The sequence below is a fragment of the Sciurus vulgaris genome (assembly GCF_902686455.1).
Source record: "Sciurus vulgaris genome assembly, chromosome: 14".
Lineage (NCBI taxonomy): Eukaryota > Metazoa > Chordata > Mammalia > Rodentia > Sciuridae > Sciurus > Sciurus vulgaris.
This window is the reverse complement of record NC_136475.1, coordinates 36,533,230-36,558,539: the sequence shown is the minus strand read 5'-3', so window position 1 is coordinate 36,558,539 and position 25,310 is coordinate 36,533,230. Positions and strand designations below refer to the sequence as shown.

Here is a 25,310-nt window from a genome sequence, read left to right as displayed (position 1 = left end):
ATTGCTTCTGACCGAACAAAAACCAGGTTTCTACACCAGCAGTCTTCTATGTTGCTTAAAATTTGAAACTTGGAAACACTTCTTAGTATGGTGCTTTGGTTTGTATTTTGAGGACCCCTTAAAGGCCCCTTCGTTAAAGGTTTGTTTCCCAATGTGGCTGTTGGGAGGTGGCAAAAACTTTTAAGAGGTGGTGCCTAGTGGGAGTTCTCTGATCATTGGGGGCCTGCCCTTAAGGGAGGTTTGGGGACTCCAGTCTCTTTCTCTTCTTTCAATTTTTGGCCATGAAGCAAATTGTTTTGCTCTTCCACACACACCCCACCATGATGTGCTGCCCTATCACAGACCCACAAGCAAAGGAGAAAATCAGTCTTGGACCAAAACATCCAAAACTGAGTGCCAAAATAAACCATATTTTGTTCTTAAGTTGATTTATCTTAGGCATTTGATGTAGTAATGAAAAGGTGACTAACACATATATGGTAGCCAATTTAAGTCAAATGTACTTAAGGATTGCACTCAAATAAATGTTTTCAAAACTACTACTGGCACTTTGGTTTTATGTTTCTAGTGTTAATACAAGTAAATAGTTGAAAACATGAAACATAGGTTTATTATGGACATGAATAGTATATTGTGAATTTCAGAGAATGGAACTATCTTGTGCATTTCATAAATATGTTTCAATACTCTTGCCACCACAGAACATTTTAAGCAACACTGGATTAAACCATTTTAAGATATTAACACCTTTGTGAAAATAATTGGGAAGGCCAGCTACTTGATAAGAAGCAGGAACTGAATGCTCATGAGCAACTAGAAGGAACCATGAAGGTCCCAAATCCAATACTTTTTCTTAACTGGGAATTTCCTCTACAGGATTGAGGAGAAAATGGGTGTCAGAAAGAAGAATGGTTCCACAGTACCAAGAACAGACTCAGGCACACATCTCAGTCAGTGCCCAGCCAGGTGAAAGAGAAGGGACCAAGGAGTGTTGTTAACAGATGGTGTTCCAGGGTTTTTTTGAGAAAGCAGTGAAAGTGCTATTAAGGGTGAAGCATGTGTAACAGTTTCAGGAGGACAATTTGCATTATGTATTCAAAATCTTTTAAAAGTCCTCACCCTTACATGAATTCCACATCTAGAATTAAAATACAGGGCACAGTTGCCCAAATGTGCGAACATATGTGTATGATGCTGTTCATCACTGCATATCTTATGGTGGCTAAAGATCAGTAACATTATTAAACAAGAAGGGGCAATTTCTAAGGAACAGACTCTAAACTCAAAACTTAATAGTGTATCTCTGAGTACTTGGATTTTAGTTGATTTAATCTTCATTTAGAATTTTATTTTTCATTTTGTTTTTCTCCCATAGTGGCAGACTGGCAATGATAAGAAAACTAAGAAAAAAATGTAAGCAAACTTTGGTAATGTCAGATTTTCTGGTAAATCAGCTCTAATGCACCTCCAAACCACCTCCCCTCATGTATTCCTGACCCTTCACAGTTCTAGGTGTAAAGGGGCAACATGCTGGGCTGCCCTGTCAGATCAATTACCATGCCACTTCTGCCTGTCTTGGGAACATGAAATCAAAATCCAATGCCAGATGTCTGAACACTATTATCTCCTAAAGATAATAGGGAATGAAGCCAGTCAGATGTCCAGAAGTAGTATCTATGAGGCTTCTACAGCTCCTGCCACACTGATTATAAAACTAAACTTAATTATTAAGAACCTGTCAAGCACTACAGACTGTGAGACACAGAACTTGCATTCTATGTGTTTAAAAACTTAGTGGAAGAGAGAAGATGTGATTTTGAAAGTTTGTTGTTTTTTTGTTTTTTTGACCCAATTCCACCACCAAGGGTAGACAATCACTTAACCTTTCTGTCCCTTCAATTTCTGTTATAAAACTAGGGACTATTCAATGGGGCCTGGGTTTTTTGTTTCAGGTTAGAATTTGTTTCAGGTTAGCATCCAATAGAATGCTTCTTAAAACTTATCAAATTATGTAGGGCTAAGGGTTAAATGGAAATTTACTTCAGTGGGTCTGGGGAGAGGTCCAGGGTCTGTATTTCTAACAAGCTCTTAGTTTTGCTGTTCTCTGGCCTATACTTATAAGTCTCTAGACTCTAAAATACTTGATCTCATTTAATTTCCCCAAGTTTTCTTTAAGATAGCCATATTTGATCCTATTTCACTGACAAAGGAGTAACTTGTTTAGAGTCATCTTGATAAAAAGTAGCAAAGCCAGAATCCCAACTGAGTTACTTAACCTCCATGATCTCAAGATGAACAATGTCCCTTTTGGTTTAAAAATATTCTATTTATAAATTATTGTCATACTCATATAAAGTGAACAAGATGCAGATGGGTAAAGGGAAGCTGTTAGTAGCATGGAAAAGAATAGAGGATCTTTCCATGGGAAGGGTGCTGGAGTTGGTTCAGGAATCATAGAGAACTGACATCAACCTTGAAGGATAAGAACAAAGATAAGCAAAGATGAACTGAGTATAAAACAACAGTTAAGCCTATCATGCCATGATCAGAGCAGAAACTAGCACAGAGAAGACCTGTGAAGAGGGGCCCAGGGTAGCAGGACAGGTTTCCTGAGCTTGTATTTCTTTGGTTTATCCCTATTCCTTACATCGTTCATTGAGCACAGCTTATATTTATTTTCCCCACATTTTTTAATTGGTGCATTATAGTTGTACATAATGATGGGATTTGTTATTACATATTCACACATGCATACAGTATGACAATATAATTTGGCCAATATCGCTCCCCAGCACTTTCCCACTCCCTCCTTGCCGCCCCACCTCTTGGTCCCTTTCTTCTGCTGCTCTCTCTTTGAATTTTAGAAGATACACCCCATCTTTGTTTTTCTTTTTCCTGTCCAGCTTCTGCATATGAGAGAAACATACAACCCTTAACTTTCTAAGTTTCACTTATTTCACTTAACATGATAGTCTTTAGTTCCATCCATTTTCTTGCAAATGCCATAATCTCAATGTTACTTATGGCTGAATAGAATAAAACTCCATTGTGTATATACACAACATTTTCTTTATCCATTCATCCATTGATGGACACCTAGGCTGGTTTCATAGTTTGGTTACTGTGAATTGTGCTCCTATAAACATGGTTATGCATGTATCACTATAGTAAGGTGCCTTTAATTCTTCAGGGTAAATACTGAGAAGTGGTATAGCTGGTTCATATGGTGGTTCCATTTCTAGTCTTTTGAGTAACCTCCATGCTGATTTCCATAGTGGTTGTACTAATTTACAGTCCCACCAACAGTGTTAAAGTGATCCTTTTTCTCCACATCCTCTCCATCATTTATTACTATTTGTCTTCTTGATGACTGCCATTTTGACTGGTATGAGATGAAATCTCAGTTTAATTTTGATTTGCATTTCCCTAATTGCTAATGATATTGACTTTTTTTTTCATATATTTGTTGGCCATTTGTAGTTCTTCTTTTGAGAAGTGTCTGCTTAATTCATTTGTTCATTTGTTAACTGGATTATTTGATTATTTTGGTGAAAAGTTTTTTGAGCTCTTCATATATTCTAGATATTAATCCTCTGCCAGAAGAGTAGCTAGCAAAGATTTTTCTCCCATCCTGTGGGTTCTCTCTTCACATTGCTAATTGTTTCCATTGTTATGAAGAAGCTTTTTAATTTGATGCTGCCCATTTATTAACTCTTGGTATTATTTCCTGCACTTTAGGGGTCCTTTTGAGAATGCCATTGCCTGTGCCTAAAAGCTGGAGTGTTGACCCTACCCTTTCTTCCAGAATTTGCAGTTTCTGGTCTAATTCTGAGTCCTTGATTCATACTGAGTTGATTTTTGTGCAGGGTGAGATTAAGGATCTAGTTTTATTCTTCCTCATATGGCCCAGCACCATTTATTGAAGAGACTGTCTTTTCTCTAATGTATGTTTTTGGCACCTTTCTCATAGATCAGATGACTGTATCTGTGTGGGTTTGTCTCTGTTTCTTCTACCCTGTAGGCAGGTACTTTCTTGCTGTTATCCCCATCACTACCTTGTTTTAAGAGGAGCATACAGTTTGATAGGAATGGCTTCCCCTTTATAATTTGTTTCTCCTAAGTAGACCTTTTGAGAGAAGCTTCAGGGCCCTCACCCATGGGCTCACACCAATCTGCAGAGGCATTCTACAAAATGCCAGCTGTGTGGTATGTGCCCACGGGAACAACCAGGGTAATTCTCTCCTTTCAAAATTGCAACTCCCACCCTCCCCCAATTCCTCTAAGTGTTTCCTTTTAAAGAAAAGCCATGGTTCACTGCTACTGAAAATTAAAGACAACAGCATAAAGATCAAGGTCCAGGCTGGTGTTAGCAAAGGCAGAACATTAAAATCACTATGGAATTTCTCCTCTCTTGAACATTGACAGAGACTACTAATGGAAAGTCAATCTGGAATGCAGGTTCATTTCAGACATTTTTGTACTTGTATTACAAATTATTTTGACTAAAGTGAAGAAATCGGAGGTGGCCTTCAGTTGAGATGAAATAGGAAAGTTAATAAAGTACTACTACTACTAATAATAATAATTGTACATGGCTTCCTCCACATGAACCTGTCACCACAACGTGAAGTACCCAAAAAATCCAAGACAGCTTATTAGGCAAATATTAAATGTTGATAAAGTTGAGGAGATAAAGAACGAATCAATTCTCCTTCCTCCAAGCTATTCTTCTGGCTTCTCCAACTGCACCAAGCTGGCTGCCTGAATTTCTCAGTTCTATTTCCCCCTTAGTTTCATTTGTGTTTGGCAGTTAACTTCACACCTTGATCCCATCCCCACAGTAATCCTTTCCATTCCCAAACCTTCAGTTTCAAGATTATTATTCTTTCTGACCCGTTTGGGGGGCTGGTCTCAGTTCCCAATCACAAGTTGGCACAATGTTCTGAAGAGGTATTCTCAATGCACAACTTCCAGAACTGCGGCTAGAGCAGTTAGATAAGGTGGGCTCAAGCTCCTTACCCACATGAATATGGAAAATGTCAAGGGTATTTCCAAAGTATGGCAAGCATGTCTTTTCAGAAACTCAACATGGAAGGAGAAGAATTGCTGATAGAAATCTGTTAGCAGGAAAAAGAGACGGATCAAGTGCACATATTAGCCACATAGATCACCCAGTAAATCAGATGTTCTCACAAGACAGGTAAAGAAACATGAGAAACAAAATAGGAGGAAAGAAAACTCTAGGTGGGGGCTTCTCTCTCTCTCTCCTCTTTTAGTATGTTGGACATTTAGAAGCATGAAATTAAAAATCATGAAAAACAGCTTTATCGACTTGCTGTGGTGACTCAAAAGTTGTCGTTTCTCCACTCAACTTTGCTGAAACACTTGATTCATGTTGTTCTTATTTAACCTAATTTGCATTGATTTAATCAGTGCTGGTATGCTTTAAATACATAATAAATTGGGATTCTGCAACTTAGATGACTTGGAATAGCTAAATTTCAATAAAGCTCATTTCAATCTGTTAATGTATACAGTTCTGCCAAGGGGTTTAAAACTGTAGAAAAGATGCAACTTGCCACATTAGAGGTGAGAAAGGTTTAAAGACACTATACAGATGAGATGATTTGTGGGATAATAAGGTGAAAAGCCATATATATCTTAATTATAGCCTAGAAGCATCTTCTAAGTTTTGAGTAGCACACTTAGAGGAAAATTCACATATAAATGCAGTGAATTTAATTTTATTCTCTTTCTTTCTTGCCAACACTCAACTCTTTTCTGCCTTTCTGTACCAGCTCTACAAATCAAGTGACATCCAAAGTGGGACCTCTTCTTGCCCATTTGGCAGCCTCTGTCACCACTTTGCCAAACTGCATGCATTAGGACGATTTTCTTCCTAGCAGCCATGGGGATTGGGTGGCTTGTATGCATGGTATTTGCTGAGTGGCTGGCTGCTGTTTACCCCAGCCTGCGCCTGAACAACCTCCCTTCCCCAACCCTTTAGACTTTATGGCTCAATCAGCCAGCCTGCTGTCAGGAATAATTGTTTTGGCAAGAGGTGAAACTACTTGATGGTAAAATTGTTTGTCTGTCTGTTAAAGTGTTCTGCAGCACCTTAGAAGTGCCAGGACAAAATCTGCAAGTGCCCAGTCCCGAGTTAGAGGCAAGAGTGAGAAAAGGCAACCATCAGGAACACCAAAGGAGAGATAGCAAAAGAAAACATCTGTGCCAGTAAAAAGCGATATGACCTTGGATAATCCCCTGATGTCTCTTGGCCTCAGTTTCGTCATTTGCAAAATGAAGGGGGTTGATTTTCTAACGTCTCTTCTAGCTGCTAAGACAGCATGTGATGTCTAGGACATTTCAGATTTGTGTTCTTTTCAATTAAATGATCCATCTCCAAGATGAATGACCAGGGCAGAGCATAGTTGAATACTAAATGGAATGATTCATGCCCCTATTCATATGACTTTTCCTGAAAAGTCCCAACAGTCTTTAGTGATTTCAATTCCATTGGTTGGTCTCTTCAGCTTGGATGTTAAGGGCCACTCAAATCTCTTGACCAATCTGCAAGTAGAACCTGGAAACTCTAGTAATCCACCTTCAATTCTATCAAAGTGAGTACAGTGAGAGATGAGGCTCACTTATTTTGAGTTTCTAGAGAAAAAAAATGATAAGAATTCAAAGAGAGGAGCTAGAGAGTCACATCCTACCACCTGTTATGATCATGTTGGTCAAGAAGGTAGGTTTGCCCATATTTACTTCCCACCTGCTTACTCAGTCATCCTGAGGATTTTTTTTTTTTTTTTTTTTTTTTTTTTTTTTTTTTTTTTAAGATGACCAATAGCCCCTGCAGACTAAGTGGAAGAGGAGGGAGAGTTTATTCATTGTAAAGATGGCTACCTATCATTATGAGTGGAATAAATGGACCAGGGTTTCTCTTCATAATTAGGAGAGAAACAGCACAATTTAGTACAGTCTCAAAGCTCAATCAGGAATCTTCATCATGGAAGAGAGGACGCTTCATTATGGTTTAAACTACCCCTTCCCTACCCATCCTCTAGGACATTCTCCTGGGGTGAGGTGTATTGCAGGGCTGTGCAACCATCACATGTCAAGAGTTAGTCCTCCCCATGTCATACAGCAGAATCTTTATTCATCTACTGCGTGTCCCACAAATACCTATGTAGACTGATGAAACCCCAGCAGGATCTCAGGCAAGAGTCCTTGTACACAGACATGTTTTGCCATACTGGATCTCACATCACGGGGACTAGGATGGCGTCCCAAACCAGATGGGTTTGGGTAGCATTCCCCATCCACCACCAAAAAGGGCTGGCTCACTGCAGAACTCCAGTGCCCGCAAAGAGAGAGAGAGAGAGAGAGAGAGAGAGAGAGAGAGAGAGAGAGAGAGAAATCATATCCAAGCCCCAAATTATTGCCTTCCTGTGTCTTCTCTCAAGTTGCTTTTGTAAAGCAAAGGACCAAATGTGGATTTCGGTACAGATTCCTACGTATCTTTTACACGTAGACAGCTTTAAAGGGGGGGGGGGGGGTATTTTCCCAAAAGGGATGGGGGAGAGCACAGAACATTTCAGTTTCCCACTTGGAAATATCTTGTCATTGATGATGCTACCTCTACCCCCACCCCGTCCTCTTTTTTGAAATATGTACAAAAAAGCTGAAAGTGTATTCCATTTCATCAAAGAACATACATTACTTTAGTGGTTCGGTAAAATGTTGGTTTTATGCCCACCCCTTTTCAATCTGCCCATGTCTGAGGTGCTCCGGGAAGACGCACAATCGTGAGCAGCTTACGACACTCAGTGAGCAGTAGGTGCCTGTGCAAGCTCGCGCCGCACACTGCCTGGCGGAGGGAAGGAGCCCGGGCGCAGCTCGCTGCTCCCCACGCCACCGCCCGCGCCGCCCGCCGCCCGCACCACCCCGCCGCCCGCAAAGCATGAGCGAGCCTGCTCTCCGCAGCTGCCCGGGGCGCGAATGGCAGGCGGTCTCCGCGGAGTAAAAGGTGGCGCCGGTCAGTGGTGGTTTCCAATGACGGACATTAACCAGACTGTCAAATCCTGGGGAGTCGCGAGCCCCGAGTTTGGAGTTTTTTTCCCCCCACAACGTCACAGTTCAAACTGCAGAGGAAAAGAACGGCGGCAAGAAGGCGAAGCCCGGGCTCCGGCACGTAGTTGGGAAACTTGCAGGTCCTAGAAGTCGCCTCCCCGCCTCGCCGGCCGCCCTTGCAGCCCCGAGCCGAGCAGCAAAGTGAGACATTGTGCGCCTGCCAGATCCGCCGGCCGCGGACCCGGGCTGCCTCGGAAACACAGAGGGGTCTTCTCTCGCCCTGCATATAATTAGCCTGCACACAAAGGGAGCAGCTGAATGGAGGTTGTCACTCTCTGGAAAAGGGTGGGTAAGACACTTTTTAATTAAATTCTTTCCCGAAGATTTTTTTTTCCTCCCTTTTCTTTGCTGCAGCATCTAACATGGACCAAATCACCATCTCTTTGATCTTTCCGTGGCTGTGAACTTTCTATGCCGCCCAGCTTTCTGCATGCTTAGAGGTGAACGTGTGGTTCTTGGGGAGGGGGGTCCTTCTTTATTTCTATATATTTATTTGATTTTTGCCCTTTTCTCCCCCTCCCCCCGCTCCCCCTCCCTCGGAATAAAATATGATGTAGATTTCTGACCGAGCGCTTCCAATGGACATTCTCCAGTCTCTCTGGAAAGATTCTCGCTAATGGATTTCCTGCTGCTCGGTCTCTGTCTATACTGGCTGCTGAGGAGGCCCTCGGGGGTGGTCTTGTGTCTGCTGGGGGCCTGCTTTCAGATGCTGCCCGCCGCCCCCAGCGGGTGCCCGCAGCTGTGCCGGTGTGAGGGGCGGCTGCTGTACTGCGAGGCGCTCAACCTCACCGAGGCGCCCCACAACCTGTCCGGCCTGCTGGGCTTGTCCCTGCGCTACAACAGCCTCTCGGAGCTGCGCGCCGGCCAGTTCACGGGGTTAATGCAGCTCACGTGGCTCTATCTGGATCACAATCACATCTGCTCGGTGCAGGGGGACGCCTTTCAGAAACTGCGCCGAGTTAAGGAACTCACGCTGAGTTCCAACCAGATCACCCAACTGGCCAACACCACCTTCCGGCCCATGCCCAACCTGCGCAGCGTGGACCTCTCGTACAACAAACTGCAGGCGCTCGCGCCCGACCTCTTCCACGGGCTGCGGAAGCTCACTACGCTGCACATGCGGGCCAACGCCATCCAGTTCGTGCCGGTGCGCATCTTCCAGGACTGCCGCAGCCTCAAGTTTCTCGACATAGGATACAATCAGCTCAAGAGTCTGGCGCGCAACTCTTTCGCCGGCTTGTTCAAGCTCACAGAACTGCACCTGGAGCACAACGACTTGGTCAAGGTGAATTTCGCCCACTTCCCGCGCCTCATCTCTCTGCACTCCCTCTGCCTGAGGAGGAACAAGGTGGCCATTGTGGTCAGCTCGCTGGACTGGGTTTGGAACCTGGAGAAAATGGACCTGTCTGGCAACGAGATCGAGTACATGGAGCCCCATGTGTTCGAGACCGTGCCGCACCTACAATCCCTGCAGCTGGATTCCAACCGCCTCACCTATATCGAGCCCCGTATCCTCAACTCCTGGAAGTCACTTACAAGCATTACCCTGGCGGGGAACTTGTGGGACTGCGGGCGCAACGTCTGTGCCCTGGCCTCCTGGCTGAGCAACTTCCAGGGGCGCTACGATGGCAACTTACAGTGCGCCAGCCCGGAGTACGCACAGGGCGAGGATGTCCTGGATGCTGTGTACGCCTTCCACCTGTGCGAGGATGGGGCTGAGCCCACCAGCGGTCACCTCCTCTCGGCAGTCACCAATCGCAGTGACCTGGGACTCCCTGACAGCTCAGCCACCACGCTCGTGGACGACGGGGAGGGGCAGCGCGATGGCACGCCCGAGCCAGCCACCGTGGCTCTCCCCGGTGAGCACGCTGAGAACGCCGTGCAGATCCACAAAGTGGTCACCGGCACCATGGCCCTCATCTTCTCTTTCCTCATCGTGGTCTTGGTGCTTTACGTGTCCTGGAAGTGTTTCCCAGCCAGCCTCAGGCAGCTCAGACAGTGCTTTGTCACGCAGCGCAGAAAGCAAAAGCAGAAACAGACCATGCATCAGATGGCTGCCATGTCTGCCCAGGAATACTACGTTGATTACAAACCTAACCACATTGAGGGAGCCCTGGTGATCATCAACGAGTATGGCTCTTGTACCTGCCACCAGCAGCCCGCGAGGGAATGCGAGGTGTGATTGTCCCAGTGACTCTCAACCCATGCGCTACCAAAAACGCCTGGGCAGCCGGTTGGGCCGGCGGGCACCAGGCTGGGGTCTCCTTGTCTGTGCTCTGATATGCTCCTTGACTGAAACTGTAAGGGGATCTCTCCCAGAGACTTGACATTTTAGCTTTATTGTGTCTTAAAAACAAAAACGAAATAAAACACAACAAAACCCCACCCCACAACCTTCTGGACAGTCTATCTTAAATTTCATATGAAAACTCCTTCCTCCCTTTGAAGATCTGTCCATATTCAGGAATCTGAGAGTGTAAAAAGGTACCAATCATTGATTTTTTTTTTTGTAAACTAAAACGTTTAAAATAAAATAGCATTTACAGTTTTTACAGACTGGTGTAACCTAAATGAATTGTTACCTGTGTTAAGAGAAGCAACAGTTACAATTTCCTTTGGATGGGGGAGGGGGAGGGGAGGATACTGCCAGTGGGAGAATCAAGAGATCAAGAAGCAAAGTAGGCAGTCTATTTAAATGTTAAAAAGGGCAAACAAAGCTTATCAGTTTAATGACACAGATTAATTTACCCCACTTGAGTAAAGATTGAAAAAAGCAAAACCCTTTATATTATCTGGGGAGTGGGCAGTGTAATCTGACCATTATAAAGCAAGTGAAAGGTGGACTGAGGACTGGGCATTATTGCTCAGCCTTTGAGGCAGAGATCATTGCAAATAGCTTGTAAAAGACAATGCCAGACAGTTTGTCCTATGAGCAAGAAATATTTTTGCACTTAATGTAACCATCTTTCAAATCATCGCAGAATTTTAACTCCAAATGCCACTCGTTCATAATTCTTCTCTGCCTTTGATTCAACAAAATTCATAGCATTTTTGCCCTTTTTCATATCCTCTGATATTCAAGAGAGCTCCTTGGTCCCTGCTCTCTGTGGTTTCACTGAGAAGGAGGCAGAATCCCAATGTTCAGGGCTGAAAGCTGTGTTTTTGGAGCACATTGCTAAGACTGCAGCAAGCTTAGGCTCCTGAGCAATGATAGCACACTCCTAGTTACTGTGGGGAAAGAGGAATTCCTGACTCAGGATGAATGCCTGTGGGGTAATGACTTGTAGCAAGAGAATTTAGGAACAGACTTGATAGAGCAGGGGTGGAGGCAGGGTGGGAGAAGATCAGTATTTGATTCTGTTTGCATATTACTGAGATGGAAATAATTTGTTAACTCGGGGCAGAAAAGCTGCCTCTTTTCAGATGGCCCTTTTGTGTAATGCTTGCTTTCCCTGTTTTTTACTTTTGTTCTTTGTTGGGATTATTGGCTGCTCCTTTGCACCCCTCATAGGTTTCCAGGTTCATCACTGGGATGTTAGCTTTTTATTGAACTAAGTTAAAGAGTGAGGCGGTGATGGTGGTAGTGGGTTCAGGTAGGGGTGTGTGCATTGGATGGAAAGGTCTTTCACCAGTTAACAATTTAATCAGATGTATGATTGAAATAAAGTATCATGGATGGCAGATGGTGAAAACTGAACCAGTCAGGGCATGTCCAGAGGTCTTTTTCTCAGACTTCTAAATGATACTAAAAGACTGGCATCTCTTTTCTATTTCTACTACCTCCTCCCCCGGCCCTCATTTTAAGAGATAAGTCCAAATAGCAGGAAGTGGGATGAGGAACACACACCACCATCCCCCAAAATGCAAATGCTTCCAGTCACAAACCTAAAGAGGCAAAATCAGCTTTTTGAAATGCAGAACTGTATCACTAGATGGTTTACTTAAGCTGAAGATTGCTTGTAGATTTTTCTTCTACCTATGGAGAAACCAATATGCCTAAAAATATGGCTTCTATGAGGCTCTTGCAAGAGAAATATTTTGCGAATATCTTTAAGATGTTAAGCCTTGGGAGACATGGGAGACGGCTTCTCTGTCTCTCCTTCCCCATCTCTCTCTTTCTCTCCTTCAATTCTCCCCCACCTCATTCTTTCTGACCAGCAAACTTCATCTTGCTTTTTTTTTTTTTTATAATTGAGACATAATTTTATGACATATACCATGTACATAACGCCCATTCAGACTGTTAATGTTCTAGGAGAGAGGGCTTTGAAAACTTTGAGGATGGGGTTTTGGATTTAGTCAAAGCATGATCATTTGGAATTGCCATTCTAAGTAGCTATCACTTGGAGGGCAGGGGTAACAGGAACAAGGATGTGCCTCACATCTATAATTAAACTCCACTGAAGAGACCTCCTCTAAAAGAACGCATACCATTTTTTTTTTTTTTTTTTTTTTTTAAGAAAAACATTCCCAAATTGTGGCCACTGGAGGAAGTCTCCGTTAACTTAACCTCCTCACAGGAAGGTTACAGGAATGCAGTGCCAAAAGCTGCTATTGCTTGGTGCATCAAAGGGTTGTACTGGTGTGCTTATAGAGAAGCTTCCAGGAACAAAGCTTTTCTGGCATACATCAGAACTATAGATTCCCCCAAGTCCCCTAGAAAAATGGACACAGGAAATAATTTATTTCCTATCCCTAATTTTTTTTTTTTTTTTTTTTTTTTTTTTTTTTTTAAAGTGGTCAGGAGAAAAAGAGAATAATCATGCTTTGTTTTCTCCTTTTCCCCCACTCCATGATGAAGCATCATGTATTTGGAAGATCTTAAGTCCATGGAAATCTAATGAAAGATCTTTGGAAAGAGGAATCTACAACCTGGGACTTTGGGAGCAAATGATAGCCATAGAAAACTGTATTCTTAATGATGTGTGTGTGTGTGTGTGTGTGTGTGTGTGTGTGTGTGTGTGTGTACATGTTTCTGCAATGGTATGTCTTTGCAGGCAAGCAAATATGTTTTCTACACAAACAGAAATTTAGCTCACATCATTTCATGGTCCTGTGCCTCTTACTTTGGAGAAGGGCAGGGCAGGAAGAAGACAAGAATAAGGGAGAATGGTAGTTTTAACTAAGGTTTTGTGACACTTGAAATCTTTTCTTTCTCAAATTAATTAATCTTTAAGCTTCAAGAAACTTGCTCTGACCCCTCTAAGCAAACTACTGAGAATTTTTAAAAAATCTAATTTTTAAAGGTGCAGCACTTTTTTTTTTTTTTGTTCTTCCCTCAGAGGGTGCTAATCTCATTATCCTGTACTATCTGAAAAGAACTTAAAGCCACAATTCATGTCTCATCCTGGGCATTGTGATGGATTAACCCTCCATTTGCAGTTGCTTCCCAGCTGATTAAAGTTCAGCAATGGTATTGAGGTTTTTCAAGTATTTATATAGGAAAAAAAAGTATTTTCCAATGACAAATGATGCTCTCACATCAGGCTTAGGTCTGGTAGTTTCTTAGGTTGTACCAGAGGAGAAGGTTAAATGAAACCTATCTTTTAGCAGTACTCAAAGGAAAGGAAGCCCTCGACATAAGACTTAGCCAGAGATAGTTGGGACCACCTGTCCCACAACACACCATATGCTATAAAGTTGCCATCACACAGAAAAGATTTCTTCAGTAAAAGGAATTAAAAAAAAAAAAACACTTTTCATATTTTTCCAAGTTCCTAAAAGTATAAGAACACCTTACCTTTTTTCCCCCCAGCTTTCAGGAAGGCAGACATTTGGTATGACTTAGCATCAACAACACATTTATGAGTACGTGTAAGTAATTAGAGGGGCAAACACCACTTGTTATTCCTCCCAAGTTTCCTAAGCAACTGCACACAGATCACTGGTGGGATTAGGGACCACCTGTGTTTCTAATTTGTATTAATCAACTTGTCAGCAAGTTTGACACCTATTCTATTCTGGCATGGCCAAATAGCAGTGGCCACCAGTGGATCCATATTCCAATGTGATGAAAATCATTCCACATTCTCTCACAGAGAAAATTGCCCAGCACCAGAATCTATATGTGTTTTGGTGAATGAGTTATTATAAAGTTTCAGGTAGTCAAGATAGATGTCAATTAGATGGGTGGTTATGTTAGTTAATTTGAGTTTGCCATTGATGAAATGTCCAATAACATACATTTAGCTACAATATGACTATTAAACTGAAATATATATATTGAGAAAGGTTTAGAACTACACATACACATTTATCTATCCATCTTCACATATATAACTACCTAAACACATGCACACATGTACATATACGTTTGTATATAAAAGCACACACATATATACATATATATTGATAAACATTCATATATATAAGAACACACACACAGATATGCATAACCACATTATGTAACTGTCCAGCACTTCTTTCCTTCTTCTATGATCAAACTTTTACTTAAGAAAAGATGGCGATAAAACCAATCTGATGAGGATATAAAGGACTGTTAAGGTTGACAGCACTTTCAGGCATCAGTTATAAGTTGGAATTGGTTTTGCAGGCTAGGTATCCTCTGAGTTCCTTTTGTCATGGTGAAGTACATACCTGTTGTCTAGTGGTGAGATCCAGCAAATGGAAAGGCATTCCTGAGAGTATTTTGCACCTCAGTGATAAGAAACATATTTTTCCATTTGAAAATGCACTACTGTCAAGTTTTCCTGGGATTCAGGAGGCAAAATTCTTACTTCTGACAGGGAACCATCTCCTGACCTCCTCCAATGGACACAATTTCTGAAAGTTCTGGATTTTTGCTAAATGTGAAGGGCTTTGCTATTGCATCCTATGGATTAGACAGATTTAGAAAAGATGGAGAAATAAAATTGACTGAATGTTTACTTGGAATGGGTGTCTTTACCATGATCTCACTATGCGAGTGAATATCAGCAACCTTATCTTTACATGAGGGATTTGAAGCTCAAGAGGTCAAGTACTTGTTCAGTCTCTCAGCTAATGATTTGGAATGCTGGTATTCAGTTCAGTGGACTTTTCACTATGCATGTTTTCCCTTGAATGGTTGTCCCTTCCTCTCCTATGCCCAACAAAGAGCCTACTCTGGACACAGGGACATACTTAGCAAATAACTGTTGAATGACATAAGTGCAATGCTCAAATACAGGAACTGTGGCCATGACTTTGTTCACTCTGGCTGCTAGTAATCAGGCAATGTAGAATCTACCAATATAGGGGACCTCTCTTAGGCTTTCAGGAAAAGAAATGACCAGTGATCATCTAATCCCATCTCTTACTAGAGGTTTTTGAACTCAGACAGATATAGATGTCCATATGTTACTGTCAGGGATTTAGTCCCATTTCTTTCTTTCTTGGTGATCACATGGAACATGTGTCTATGTCAGAAATTCTCAATGAGGAGCAGATTTGTCACCCAGTGGACATTTATTTGGTAATGTTGGGACACATGTTTAAATTTTTATACATGGATGGTGGTGGGGTGCTATTGTCTGGTGGGTAGAAGTCATGTATACTGATAAATATCCTATGATGTATAGGCCATCTTCAACGTTCAAGAATTATTTGACCCAAAACTTCAAGAGTACTGAGCTTGAGAAACCCTGCTCCATAGTGGAAATTAATATGTGGCTAAACATGCTATACTTCAGCTCTGCATGGATTGGTCTGGGTTAATTTTTAGTTCACCTAGCTCTAATCCTTTTCCATCTTCCTCTTTCTTGCCAAGGAACTAGAAGCCTAAATTAAAAACCCTAAGGTTGTTTGCTAATCAGCAAAAGACCTGTAGTTAGCACATGCTTCTCAAAGAACATATGGCAAAACTTAAATAACTAGGACAAAGCTAGTTAGAACTCTCCATTGACCCACTTTTTCTGTAGCAATACATCACTTAGGAAACAGAGGGGAAGCATCAAGTTAACTGAAGATTTAATTAATAAGAGTGAAAACGAGAAACAATATTTCTTCTAGGAGATGTTCTGGAGTCTGTACAGTTTCAGCTCATATGCCTATAATTTCTCAATTCCCAGCCAAGACTGGAAGATGGGTGAGAATGAACTCCCATTTAAAAAATAATCAATGTGCTTATTCTATGGAGTAGGATGGACATATTTATGAAGGACATCATCTCAGACCTTGGAAGCAGGATAGTCTAGAGATGTAGAATCACAAATGAACGCATTTGGGGATGTGAAGATAACAAATGGACAAAGTTCATGGGAACATGGCATCATGAAGGAGCTAGAACGTTTATGTAAAAGAATATGCCTCAGATTAAACTGGTTCTGGTTAACCAGGACACTTTTGCAGGACAGGTTAAGTTTTCTTCTATGGAAGAATAGGGCCTGGAAGTCAGGAGTTGTGGTCTTTGACCTGGTTCTGTTATTCACGTGCCTTGGGAAGGTCAGGAACCATCGTACTTTGGTAGGCCTCTGTCCCTTTGTTGTTAGGAGGATTTCTCCAAGTATTACCTGAGGATGCCTCCAGTTCTGGGCATCTATTTTATTATTTCCTCCAACAATAAAATTTGAAATAAAAGTAGTTTTCAAGCTAGTGTCATTTAACCAGAAAATTAAAATCTCCCTGAATTCCTATTCCCTAGACATTCTGATTCATCAAACTTGCCTCCATGTGAATAAGAAAAGGTATGTTAAAAAAATATCACTGGGAGACAGGGGCTCCAGAGAGGTAGGAGGAGATGCTGGAAAATAGATGAGAAAGCTCGGGCATGTGTGGGTGGGAAAAATAGAGATTTTAGGATGTTCAGCAAGAGTTGAAAAGAAATCCTAGGGAGGATACACACTCACACACAAGTGAGATCTAAGATAAAGCCCAGGAATGTAATGTTACTGGTGTGTATTTATTGTGCAGCAGGGGGATACAGGAAAGTATTTGTTCAGAATGCCTAAAATAACTTAATATAAGTGACCACGATCAATATTAGGAGTTGAGAAATCTTTAGTAAAATGAGGGCAGGGAAGGAGGATGGAAGCGGAAGCGGGTACAGAGAGAGAGAGATGGGAGAGAGAGAGGAAAAGACAGAGAAAAGGCAAGGTGGGGAGGAAGAGAGAGACCACCAGGGAGGGGAGGATGAGAAAGATAGATAGAGAGAGAGAGAGAGAGACACAGAGAGAGAGAGAGAGAGAGAGAGAGAGAGAGAGAGAGAGAGGAAGTAGAGTTTCACAATTTGTGCTTTATAGTGATGAAGTAATCATCATAAATAGCTGTGATACCCTGGCTCCTCAAAGCTTTTCAGTCATTTCTTTCTTTATTCTGCTCTACCAGGTTGGTTAGTTACTTCCTCTCAATATAATGTTGTAAAGCCATTTTTTTTTTTCCAACTGCATTATGAGAAAAAAAAAAAAATTCATTCTCCAGCTGCATCCTCTTTCTCTTTTGCTTAGCTGGGAGGATGATTCTCAACCCTGATTGTGCACTGGAACTACTTGAGAACTTCAATAAATACTCATGTCTGGATCTCACCCCAAGAGGTTCTGATTTAATAGCTCTGGGGTGTTTCCTTGGTAAGGAGATTATTTTTTAAACTTCCTAAGTGATTCCAAAGATCAGCAACACTGAGAAGCACCCAGTGAGAGGGTTTCGGGAATCACAGCATATCTATAACATATAGGTGTCTGACTGCAGGTCATTAAATGTACATGGTAGGTTGGTGCCTGAGCTGGATGGCCTCAGGGTTAAGTGAAGACCTTCCCTTCTCCCCATCAGTTCCACCTGGTGGCATGGATAGGAGAAAGATATGTAAACACAAATGTGCTTAGAATTGGTTTCTGAGCACCTGATAATTTACCAAGTGCCATTTACAATTATTATTTTATTCATTTCATTTTCCCAACAGTCTGCAAGGCAGACATAAATTTGTCTTATTTTTAAGACCAGAAGACACAGATCTGAAGATGTCATGTAGCTTACCCAAGGTCACTGCTACTGCTGAACCTGGCACTTGGAACTGCTTCTTCTAAATTCTGTGTCCTTCCTCCTCTACCAAATATTTTTCCTTCTCAGATTGACTGTGTCATTATGAGATTGACCCTGCTCAAAATACCCAAATCAATAACTTCTCCAGGACTCCTGGAAAACACATTGTGCACATGTTTCTATATCTTTTCCTCCAATGGAGTCTGGAAATTCCTAAGTTTGGTGCCATAGTCTCTCTTCTGCCCCTTTTTGTGACCATCCCCCCCCTCATAACCACCCCATGTCTGACACTCATTTCTTTGCCACAGAAGCCTCCAGAATGCCCAGGAGACATCCAAAAAGATATCAATTCTTTCTGAATACCACTAATACCTACATGTTCCCTTTCCATTCAGCCCACTGCCCTCATCGGCTTTCCCACCAGCTCTTCCAAGAATGTGAAAACTAAATTCTAGTAGGACATTGATCGATGAGTTGTGATAAGAGATTTTTGCTGCTTGAATAAGGGTCTTTAGGGGAAAACCTTAAAGAAATAGCTCTAATACTAGAATTTCATGCACTGAAACAGCTGGGTGATGTATATTTGGACAGGAGATCTGGCCTTGTTCCCCTTAAATGAAACATGAGGCAAGTGTTCATGTCCTAGAACAGACCCACCAGTAGTTCATGGGGCATAAAATAAAGCCAAGATTGGATCTTCCCATATATTTTAACTCCTTAAACCAAAGTCCTTTTTAAAAAATCATGTATTTTTAGATGTTTACCATTAGTGTGTTTATTGTCAACTTAGAACTTCAATATTGCACACAGTGTGTCAGGGACCTCTATCTCAGAGATACTGTAGGCAGCTTTGAATAAAAGCAAGAAAGCACAGCAGCATTCAGGAACTGGATTATTCTGCCATAGAAAGGTCTGGAAAAGCCAAGTTACACCCAATTAATGGAATAATACAACAATCTGTCTTCAGCTGACCAGGGCAGTACTGTTATTTGTTCCTCAGCTGTAGAACAACCATGCACTCTGTGATTTTGTATCACTGTCTGCTCCATAGTGATTGCATTTTCAATGAAATCTATATTTCCCTGCAATCTGTGGGTTTTTTTTTTTTTTTTTTAAAGTTTTACTCTAAAAATAATGGTCCTTCTTAGAATTCAGCCTCACTCCTTTGCTTGCTGTCCAGGCCATGTTTATCTGAGTCTCTCATATTGATCTTCTTTTGCAAACTATTTCAAAAGCCCAAACAGACAAGAACAAACAGTGTAGGGAAGAACAGGGAACACTGCATTGTATCTGAAACGCACAGATGGAAAACATATTGGAGTTTTCAATTTCTAATGCTATTGCTCAACTCATTTAATCAAAGTAGCTTACCATTTCTTTCGAGGGATTAAGCAAATAATCACTGAGTGAAAAACAGAACTGTTTAACTTGTAAACACTTTACCTGTGAAGGTGAGGTACTAGCCAGAGGACTGTGCCATCACAGTCCTGCCAGATTCACCATGACAGCATGCAGAAAATGCCTCTGTTTCTTCCTGGACCATTTATGAAAGGCAAATCCCCCACCCATGGGCGTGTTTATTTTGTTTCACTTACTAGGATCTCAGCAACCTCCTAAATCCTTAACATTTTCTTATTTAAACCCTGTGATCAACCTTCCTTCTTCCTTGAAATTCAGAGAGGTCTATCAGAGAGGTCTAGTGACTTGCCCAAAGTCACTTACCAAGGTGGCATGTGTTAAAGGAGACAAGATCTTGGGTTCAAATTTTGGCTGAGTGACTTTGGCAAGTTTCTTAACCTTTCTGATTGGAGAGAGAGTCCGTATAAGAACTAAATCAGTTATTACTGAGATTTAAATAAGTCATTCTTTGTAAAGTACTGAGAACAATGACTGGCACATGGAAGGGGTTACACAAGTATCATTAAAAAAATAAATAAATAAATAAACAAAATAAAGTCCCACAGTGAGGGAGTGGCTAAGCCTGGAAGTGCCTGAGAATTTGCTTTCTAGGGCCATGCTCCCTACACTTTTTTCTGTAATAAGATAATACCCCAAAGTCTGAGTTCTTGAAAGCACTGAGCCAGAAAGGAGAGGACTAAGGAGGAAGAGTGAAGTCTGGAGGTACTCGAGGGACATGAATTTTCCTTCATAGCTTTCCAACTAGCTCCTACACCACTCACTAATTTTGTTTTGGTTCTTAACTGGCTGGACTTTCCCACTCTGGTCAGGCAGCCCTGGAAAATCTATTCCACCACTGCAATATGTATGGGAATCTGCACACACATCTGGTTACACATGTGGGTTCAGCACCATCTTCCAATTTTCATAAGAACTGAAGGCTAGTGACCAGCTGATGGAAGCATTGTCCATGTGCATGGGTCTTTGGTGAGACAGCAAAACTCATTTTCCCTCTGAGCTGTTTGTTGTCAGTGGCCAATTCCTGAAGGAGGAAAGCCACTACACAGCTCACAATTGTTATCAAACCCCCAAACTCTTATTTAATATTGGCAATATTAAATCATACAGGTCCCCAAGACACTAAGTATATATCTTCAGTTGTAACAGACTTGCTGGCATTTGAGAAGCTTTTCCTTTGTGTACAAACAGTCATGATTTGATGCTGTTCAAGCAAATGTAACAAAGGAAGAAGTACAAATCTGAGGTTGACCCTCTCTTTTAGGAGAGGAGGTCTTCTACTGAGAGGTAGAATCTACATTCTCATTTTGCCAAATTGTTCCTGACCTTTGAGCAAGTCAATTTTACCTGTTCAGGCCTTTCTTTCTTTCGTCTGCAGTGAGTGTCTCTTTCTTAGTAGTGGAGCATCTACGTGTCTGTAGTGGATTTTAGTTCTCTGATTTGGTAGTTTAGGGTATGGAGTTGAAAAGGTGAAGGAAAGTAAGGATCATTTCCAACACATTCTTCTTTGTTCTCACTTATCAACAGGCAAAGTGGTAAATTTATTAAACTTCCACCAAGGGTAGGTTCCAATCCCCTTAGAGATTTCCCAAACCTCACAAATAGAAGCTGTCTGGTCAGAGGGAGCATTCTACTTTGCATGTACATAAACAAAATTGGTTCTGTTCTAAATCACACTCTTCCTGTGATTCATTTATAGAATGATTAGAATGTGCTCTGCTCCAGCTGGAGACAGGAATATTGGGAGTACTTTGGTCAAAGTGAAACCAAACCTCAATACATGAATCTGTACTTTTTAGACAAAGCATTAAATGTTGGGGAACTAAGGACTGTCTTCTGTTTTGTGTTTTACTTGTGTCTTTGCTAATGTGTTTTGTTTTTTGTTTTCTATCTCCCTTCTTACCTTCCAACCATCAGTATGTCTTTTTTTTTTTTTAACACTCAGTTCACAGTTATGAGCTAAACCATACATTCTCAATGGGACAATATTGCACTGAGGAGCAAAATTTTTTCTTGTGTGGGTGGGAAAAAATACCCTACTTGTTTGTATGTATAAAACACAGATATACATATAGTACATCAAAATATTTAATATATGTGTGAGATTAAAATTCAGGGTGAGGGAGTAACTAGGAAAACCTCTGGTCTTTCCAGGATGATAATAAGAAAATGGTTGGGAAACACTGAGCAGGACATTGATTGACAAGGGGAAGAGACAACAGCAAGAAGTAAAAGTATCATTGTAGGTCACCAAGGGAGGCTTTGAGAAGGTACTTTGGTAGTGAAAACTAGGACTTGGAGACTTTTTGAACATGTACAGTTTCTGTACTCAGTACATTCCAGAGTTGTCTTTATTTACAGGCTTCATGATGGAGTTAAACAACAACAACAACAACAAAAACTATTGGGCATGGAATTAAACAGATAGAGCCCTGGTCCTGTCTCTGCCATTGACTGGCTTAGATAAATCAGCACCTTTTTGGACCTCAATTCCCTCACCTATAAAATTCAGAAAATAATCCCCGCTCAGTTTACTTCCTAAGAATTTGGTAAGGATCAGATGAGATAATGTGAGTGACAGAATCTCCAAAGCTGTGAGGTCCTATGCAACGATTTAAGGCAGTGGAAACTCTTAGAGTAGTGGTGACATGAGCTGTGTGACTGGCTCCCTACACAGTAGGACTTCCCAGGGCTGTGTGCTCCCAACTGCTTCAATTCCTGCTGTTAGTCACTAATCCGAATGAAGTCCCACATGATTCATCTGTTGAGCACATATGTGGCAGGGAGGCCATGAAAATGAAAGAAGGCTGCTAGCTCCGTGACAGGAAGGGCCTCTTTAGACTCCTTTCTACCTCATGGAAGAGTCTGACCCAAGAGCTTCACATGCCTGAGGGCAGGTGGTTACGTCTGTTTTGTGAACCTGCTGTCTACACCTCTAGAATGGTCACACCCCTGACTGCCTTGCAGGATTTTAGGAAGGTTTTCTGATCACCAGATTAAGCATATGGAGTCTGCCAAGATGTTGCCCAATAATAAGTTCTCAATCAACAATCATCCTGGCCCCATTCTTTCATCAACCTAGTCATATGTTATATTTATAAAGACAAACAGAGAGAAAGTGATGGCATGAAGAGCAACTGATTTCTAGAACTGGTAACTAAGAAGAGGCTTCAAGAGGGTAATTAATTAATTAATTAATTTTTATGTATTTATCTATTTCTAGGAATGGAACCCAGGGGTTCTATACCGCTGAGTTACCTCCTTGGTCCTTTTAAAATTTACTTTACTTTTTATTTTGAGAGAGGGTCTCCCTATGTTGCTAAGGCTGGCCTTGAACTTGGAATCCTCTTGCCTCAGCTTCCTAAGTCACTGGAAAGACAGGGGTGTGCCACCACACCTGGAATTTAAGAGGTTCATTTAAGGAGAACACCAGAACTGTCATACAAAAATTATCTTGGGGGTTGGGGCTGTGGCTCAGTGGCAGAACACTTGCCTGGTTTATGTGAGGTCCTGGGTTTGATCCTCAAGGTGAATAGAATAAAGGTCTATCAACATCTAAAAAACAAAACAAGAGAAAACAAAACAAAACAAAACAAAAAACCCAAAAATAATCTCCACAGAGGGAGGAGATGGACTAGTGATTAGTAGCAAAAGTAGAAGTACAGAATAATTAGTACAGTAAATGGAATGAAGGAGAGAGTCCCTCACTGTCCTTGGGGTCAGGTAGCATTAGTTAAGAAGGAAATGACAAAGATAACCTCATTCAGTACCTTCCCTCGCAGATGCTTTGAGACCTGCCTTAGATAACTGTATTCTTTCTTTCTCCTTTCCTGCTTTTTTTTTTTTTTAAATATAATGATTCTTCACATTTCTATCAACAGATTCAACACCCTGTCTTCTTTCTCTGAACATACCTCTCTCCAGCAGCATACACCTGCTTGATCTTCTGAAAGCTTAAACAGAGACTCCTGGAAGAAGGTGGGAGCAGAAGTCTAGTTTGGTTCCTTGACAATCACTTATACATCATATCCTTGCCACTGAAAGTGCACGCGTTGCTTTTCTGAGCCTTCAAGTACTAACTTCCCCTATGGTCCTGTATCTGTCAGCCTGTGAGACAACATTCTTGGATCCCACAGCCAAATAGTCCTGAACTCCAGAAAAATTCAGCCACACATCCAGCATCAAGCAGCCTGCTGGGCTCCACCTGCTTATCCAGGGTCACCAACCCAAAAGATGAAGCAGATGTAAGATAGGGAAGCACCTGTTTTTGTTTTTATTTTCTACCTAGACCCAGCTCTTTGCAAAAAAAAGAAAAGAAGATTCGTGCTCCAAGCTGGTACTGCCAAGCTTCCTCCCCTCCCTTCCTTGTCCAAGCACTCCACCGTCTGTGCAGACTGCATAACAGCAATTTCTGAAAACTGGCTGAAGAATCTGGGCCAGTGCAGATACAATGAATCCTGGTATCTGCGTGGTGGGGTTTTAAGGATTGTATTTTTCACCTTAATTCTTTTAACTACCGCCAGTTCTTTGAAGCACATCTGTCACCAACAGCTTCTGTTTGTAAAATGAGACTGAAGCTATCCTCTCCAGAGAAATTTCCGAATCTTCTCTGTAGTTCAATGCTTCCACTAACAGCTTGGCTCACAAAGTACGACTGTGGTAAATATTAAAGAATGTTAATAAAAATGAGATAAAACACCTAGGGATCTCTTTTTCCCCCAAATTCTGCTTTGCTCACTACAAAAGTTTATCTTGACAGGAAATTTACTTCTGTGATCCACATCATTTCCCAAAGCAATTTTCCAACAGCAAACATAAATTTGTGGTGATCGCTTAAAGGTTTTCAATCCCTGTGCTAAGGAGGTCATGGGGTTTCAACTGCTTGTCTCACCTTTAGTTAATGTCCCATACTTGGGACACTATCACAGGAGAACTGTGAGCAGAAACTAAAGGTCAAGGCCTAGAAGTGTGTTTTTGCATTTCTAACATAAACAGAGTTAGCAGGGGAAGATGATTTGAGTATCAAGATTGAATCTTGAGATGGTAATTAAGTCATTAACTAAGAAAATAATTGCCTAAGCCCACAGATCTGCACTCTCAAATGGGATGAAGCACCAAGTAAATGTAATGGCTTTACATTACAGTGAACTTTGAGCTGGTTAATACATACATTTATACTCTACTAGAAGAGCAAATTAAGCACTTATCATGAGATAAAAATCTGTGCTCTCCTCTTTGTTGTGTTTGCTTGGTCCGTGGCCTTTGAGTCCCAAGGAATGAAAAAGTGACTGAACTTTGGAATACAATAGGCTTAATATGAGTGCTTGCTCTGTAGTATTCCAGCTGTATGATATGGAGCAAACAATTAATCTCTATTAGTCTCAAAATGGTTTAAAATTTCTAAATTGAGGGTTTTGCAAGGAGTAGTATTAATGTATGTAAAGCATTTTACACATGGTGGGTACACAGTAAGCATTCAATAAGTATCATTAGCATCAGTAGTATCATTGTCAATATCATTATCATCATCTTCACATTTGGTACCAAACATAACTATCACCAGTTAAATGTGTTTTGGCTGTACCCAGCATATCTCCTTATAATGCTATTTGTAATACAGCATAATTAGCCTATGGACCTCAGTAGATGTTATTACACAAAATAACATACGTGATAGCATTTTATAAGTGTAAGGTTTGATGGAAATATAAGGAACCACTAGAAGGTCTTTCTGGTGTATACAAATCAACTCAAAGCTGCCTGTTATTTTCATAACCTTCCCTATGCTCATACCTACTCTGTTATCT

General features: G+C 41.4%; 2 protein-coding genes across 8 annotated transcripts in view; one reads left to right on the top strand and one right to left on the bottom strand.

Annotated features, from left to right (window-relative positions):
* Nucleotides 1-25,310, bottom strand: part of CTNNA2 (catenin alpha 2) — a 1,097,968-nt gene that overhangs the window by 329,741 nt on the left and 742,917 nt on the right. The gene's annotated exons all lie outside the window — the stretch shown is intronic.
* Nucleotides 7,861-24,044, top strand: LRRTM1 (leucine rich repeat transmembrane neuronal 1). 4 transcript variants are annotated; one of them, XR_013758937.1, is made up of 2 exons: nt 7,861-10,617; nt 23,385-24,044. XR_013758937.1 is itself a non-coding variant. In XM_079109545.1 (2 exons), the coding sequence occupies exon 2, from the start codon at nt 8,750-8,752 to the stop codon at nt 10,313-10,315; it is 1,566 nt and encodes a 521-aa protein (XP_078965671.1). In that variant the 5' UTR covers nt 7,861-8,418; nt 8,691-8,749; the 3' UTR covers nt 10,316-10,678. The 4 variants fall into 4 exon arrangements, 3 of the variants coding, with proteins under 3 accessions (XP_078965671.1, XP_078965672.1, XP_078965670.1); XM_079109545.1 differs by lacking the exon at nt 23,385-24,044 and having other exon boundaries at nt 7,861-8,418; nt 8,691-10,678; XM_079109546.1 differs by lacking the exon at nt 23,385-24,044 and having other exon boundaries at nt 7,861-8,422; nt 8,691-10,678.

What these genes read in the sequence shown, in the direction of transcription:
- LRRTM1 (XM_079109545.1), top strand. Translation starts at nt 8,750, where the DNA reads ATGGATTTCCTGCTGCTCGGTCTCTGTCTATACTGGCTGCTGAGGAGG.